The sequence below is a fragment of the Jatropha curcas genome, chromosome 9 (assembly GCF_041381405.1).
Source record: "Jatropha curcas cultivar XTBG-Jc1 chromosome 9, XTBG_Jcur_1.0, whole genome shotgun sequence".
Lineage (NCBI taxonomy): Eukaryota > Viridiplantae > Streptophyta > Magnoliopsida > Malpighiales > Euphorbiaceae > Jatropha > Jatropha curcas.
In genome coordinates, this window is record NC_143159.1 from 14531082 (window position 1) to 14536296 (window position 5215).

At 40.9% G+C, this 5215-nt stretch overlaps 1 protein-coding gene across 1 annotated transcript; it reads left to right on the top strand.

Annotated features, from left to right (window-relative positions):
- The first annotated feature begins 229 nt into the window (after positions 1–229).
- LOC110010630 (uncharacterized) lies at positions 230–4739 on the top strand. Its single transcript, XM_089726304.1, has 7 exons — positions 230–417; positions 460–997; positions 1087–1262; positions 1371–1422; positions 3733–3976; positions 4264–4339; positions 4550–4739. Exons 1-7 carry the CDS (start codon positions 230–232, stop codon positions 4737–4739), a joined length of 1464 nt encoding a protein of 487 aa, XP_089582430.1.
- Positions 4740–5215: the final 476 nt, after the last annotated feature.

A 5215-nucleotide genomic window follows, 5' to 3' on the forward strand; every position in this document is an offset into this window, starting at 1 on the left:
TCTCAATTGGACGAATATTGTGCTCATTCCCAAGAAACAAAATCATGTTTCTATGGTGGATTTTTGTCCAATTTCTCTTCGCAATCTTCTATACAAAGTAATAGCCAAAGTTATAGCCAATTGACTCAAGGATTTGTTAGTAGGGCTTATTTCTCCTTCGCAAGTAACTGATAATGTAATGGCAGCTTAAGAGGTCCTTCATCATATCAGGGGTAAATGGCAAGGTTCTATGTGGACAAGAGGAGGCCGAAACAACAGAGGAAGACAAAGAGGGATTGGTAGAGGCCGTGTCTACAGAAATGGTGCCTTTTATGAGGAGGATGAAGCTGAGGCCGACACACTACTAGATGGTAACTTGGGTAACATCAAACTCAAGGTGCCACCTTTCAAAGGTAGGAATAACGCAGATGAATACTTGTAATGTGAGAGAAAGGTTGAGATGATCTTTGACTGCAACAGATACACTATGGAGAAAAAGGTGAAGATTGCAGCCTTAGAGTTCCAAGACTATGCTCTATTTTGGTGGGATCAACTTAATCAGAGTAGAAGGAAAGTGGGTAGAGGACCTATCAACAATTGGGAGGATATGAAGGAGGTAATGAGAAAACATTTTCTTCCTGCTTATGATTTCAGGGAGTTGCAACAGAAGCTTCATAGGCTCAATCAAGGAGCCAAATCAGTGGAAGACTACCTCAAAGACATGGAGATGTGCATGGCTAGAGCACACATAGAGGAGGACGAGGAGAAGCCTATGGCTAGATTCCTAGGGGGTCTTAACAAGGACATAGCTGATGCAATAAAGCTATACAGGTATGATTCCATGGAGGAGATGCTGAATATGGCTATGAAGATAGAGAAGCAGAGAAAAGGGACGAGCACTACCACAAATAGGGCTGCCAACAACAACAGCAACTCTTGGAGTGCTAGATGGCCTAAAAGAGAGGAGAAAAAGGAGTTTCAAGGCTCTACACAAAAGGGGGCAGATTCACTCTCTAAGGCATTACGCCTAATGCTCCAACTTATCAGAAGGGATCAAGCTCCAATACTCGCAGTAGAGACGTCAAGTGTTTCAAGTGTCTTGGGAAGGGCCATATAGCTTCTCAATGCCCTGACAAGAGGGTAATAGTGATTCGGGATGGATACACATATTCTGAATCTGAGGATGAAGAAAACCCAATGCTACCACTTGAGGATTGCAATGATGATGAGGAGGCTGACAAAGATGTTTTACAACCTGAGATGGGCCAATTATTAGTTACCAGGTGAGTTCTCAACATGCAAGTTCAAGAGGAGAGCCTAGAACAGCGAGAGAACATCTTCCACATGAGATGCTTGGTACTTGACAATGTATGCCTTTTGATTATTGATAGTGGAAGTTGCACTAACGTAGCTAGTTTGAGCATGGTAAAGAAATTGGGTTTGGTATGTGACAAGCACCCGAGGCCATATAAACTTCAATGGCTTATGATACAGGTTCTGTGAGGGTGAATAAGCAAGTGAAGGTACCATTTTCTATTGGATGGTACAAGGATGAGGTCACTTGTGATATAGTGCCTATGCTAGCTGGGCATATTCTTCTTGGCCGTCGATGGCAATTTGACAGGCGAGTCTGGCATGATGGGTGCACCAACCTTTGAACCCCCACCCCAAATGTCAGGCATATGATGCATATGACTAAGGGCAGAAATGCACGTGAATGTGTGAGTCGCCACCTTGTTTAATTATTTTAGGGTAAACTAGGAAAAAACCCTAAGTGACTCCAATTTTAATTAACCTATTCCAATGTTTAAGGCACAATCTTCGAACCCGAGGTGGATCCCGAGACCATGTCATGTTGATGAACTAACCTATGAATGAATGCCTTGCAAGGAAGATGATGTAATTCGACCAATGAAAATGTTTATGTGATTTCGACTTGCCGCTTGGGGTTAAATCCCGAACGTGCCTACGTACTTCCGTTTGAATGGAAGATCAAAGTCAACGTAGTTCGATAGGCCTTTTTTAAAGGGCTTTGAATGGGTATGCTTTTATGCATGAGTGTGTGTATGCTTCGTGCATTTTGTTTAGGCATTTTGCCTGAAAATTGATTGATTTGATTAGGCATTTGTTGCCAAAAATGTTGATTTAAGGCTTTTAGCCAAAAAAATTGATTTAGGCAATTCATTGCCAAAAACTGATGTGATTTAGGTGATTGTCGCCAAAACTGGTTATTTAAAGGCTTTTAGCCAAAATGATTGATTTAAGCAATTAGTTTGCCAAAAGTGTTGATTGGGCGATTGTCGCCAAAATTGATTGATTTAAGGCAATTAGTTTGCCAAAAAGTAATTATTTAAAGGCTTTTTAGCCAAAATTTCGATTTAAGCGATTTTTCGTTAAGAAAAGATTAATCTACTTATAGGCAATTTGTTGGCCAAAAGAGATCAATTGATTTGCAATGTAGGCAATTTATTGCCAAAGAAAACGTGTTTAATTAAGGCCTTTTAGCCACAATTATTGATTAATTGGACTTAAGCCGGACTGTTCGAAATAAAGGCGATCACCATAGCTATTGATTAACTAGGCTTTAGCCAATATTGTCGGATTTAGGCTTTAATACCACGATTATTAATTAACCGGGTATCTAGCCTAAAATTATTTAATTGAGGCAGTTTATTTGCCTAATGATGACGTGAATGCATTTATGCCATTGTAGAATTAGGAGTAGAAGAGAAGCATGCATGAAGTGCTAAATTTAAATGAGCAGGGTTTAGTTTATGTACCTGAGTCAGTCGTCGGCCACTTCTTAGCTCCAGATTAAGCTCCTTGTTAAGGGAATATTAATTTAGAATTAATTTAATTTAAGTGGCCAAATAACAAAGCAAGAAAGCAATAAAAGCTAAATTAAAAATGCAGAAAAGCAGTAAAGAATCGCAAGGAGCGTAGGGGAAAAGGAGCGTCTGTCAACACAGACTGAGTGAGTTGAAATGAAGACATCGGGGCCAATTTATAGGCAAAAAACGGACTGCTCGGCAGCCTGGGCCACTAGGCTCGGCGGCCTGGGCCGCCCGGAGCCGGTGGCCGGAGCCGCCGTGGATGGCGGCCCGAGCTGCCGGGGCAGGCGGCCAGAGCCGCCGTGTCTGGCGGTCTGAGCCACCAAGGCCGGCAGGTTTGCTAATTAATCGTTCCGGAGGCTTTTCCGAGAGTTCCGGACCTCCAAAAATATTCCGGGACCAGTTCCGTGATCCTCGTAATTTTCCGGATGTTTCAAGTACCATATTGGCATACTTCCGGTGAACTTTTCGAATTGCCTCCGGCCCGGCTGGACTGTTTGCAGTCCGGGAAAACTGGCTCTTTGAGCCTCAAAATTTGGGTATTCACACAACCGGTTCTCCTTTGCCTATTTGGGTAAGCATGTGGTTCTTGCTCCTTTGACACCACAAGAGGTCTATTTGGACCAAATGAAGATATTAGAGAAAGAGGGGCAGAATTGTATTCATGGGGAGGGAGAAAAGAAAAATGATGAAACAAAGGGAAAAAAGGCCAAGAGTGAAAAGAAACAATTAAATGGCCCATTGGTGAGTGAAAAACCAAGAGAGGGAAGAAAGAAACAAAACATGTATATGAGAGAGAGAGATCCGAAGCAGTGTTAGTAAGGGTAGGCCAGTTTTGATGATTCAATTTAAGGAGATTTTGCTTCATTTGACTAACATTGACACTTCTTCTTTGCCTTCTAGTTTTGTTTCTTTGTTTCAGGAGTTTTCTGATGTGTTTCCTAATGAAATGCCTGGCGGACTGCCACCCCTAAGAGGCATTGAGCATCAGATTGACTTGGTGCCTGAAGCCACAATTCCTAACAGGCCAGCTTATAGGAGCAACCCCACGGAGACTAAGGAGTTGCACCGTCAAGTTGATGACCTGTTGTCTAAGGGTTTTGTGAGGGAAAGTATGAGCCCATGTGCAATTCCTGTACTACTTGTGCCTAAGAAGGATGGCTCTTGTAGGATGTGTGTTGACTGTCAACATATCAATAAGATCACAGTTATCTATCGCCATCTAATTCCTAGGTTAGATGATATGTTAGATGAATTGCATGATAGTAAATACTTTTCGAAAATTGATTTAATGAGTGGATATCATCAAATTAGGATGAAATTAGGTGATGAATGGAAAACTGCCTTTAAGACTAAATATGGCTTCTATGAGTGGATGGTTATCCATTTGGTTTGACTAATGCACCTTGCACTTTCATGCGATTAATGAACCATGTTTTATGTGCTTTTCTAGGCAAGTTTGTTGTGGTCTATTTTGATGATATATTGATCTATAACAAGTCTATTGATGAGCATATTGAATATGTTAGGTTAGTATTAATAACTTTGAGAGCTGAAAAGTTATATGCTAAACTACAGAAATGCACTTTTTGCATAGATAGGCTTGTTTTTCTTGGTTTTGTTGTGAGTGCACAAGGGATTGAAGTTGATGAGAAGAAGGTTAAAGCAATTGAAGAATGGCCAACTCCTAAATCTATATTTGAGGTGAGGAGTTTTCATGGCTTGGCAAGTTTCTACAGGAGGTTTGTGAAGGACTTCTCTATTATAGCAGCCCCACTCATAGAGGTGGTGGAGAAGGAAGTTGGTTTTAAATGGGGGGAAGTGCAACAAAAGGCGTTTGATGCTTTAAAATCTATTCTTTGCTCTACTCCTATTTTAGTTTTACCTGACTTTGATAAGACATTTGAGATTGTGACGCTTCTAGTGTAGGTATTGGTGCAGTGTTGATGTAGGAGAGGAAGCCCATTGCCTATTTCAGTGAAAATTAAATAGAGCGCAACTTAACTATTCAACCTATGATAAGGATCTGTATGCTTTGGTAAGAGCGTTGGAGGTATGGCAATATTACCTTCTTCCCAAAGAATTTGTCATACACACTGACCGCGAGTCTCTCAAACACCTTAAGGGACAAGGTAAGTTGAACAAGAGACATGGTAAGTGGGTTGAATTCATTGAACAGTTTTCTTTTGTGATTAAATACAAGCGAAGGAAAGAAAACATTGTAGCTGATGCACTTTCTAGGAGGTATGCTTTAATTACTACTCTTACTGCTAAGTTGTTAGGATTTGAGCATATAAAATCTTTGTATGTTGATGATGATGACTTCGGCCTTATTTGGAGTGCATGTGAACATGGGGCTTTTAACAAGTTCTTTAGGCATGAGGGTATTTATTTAAGGGAAACAA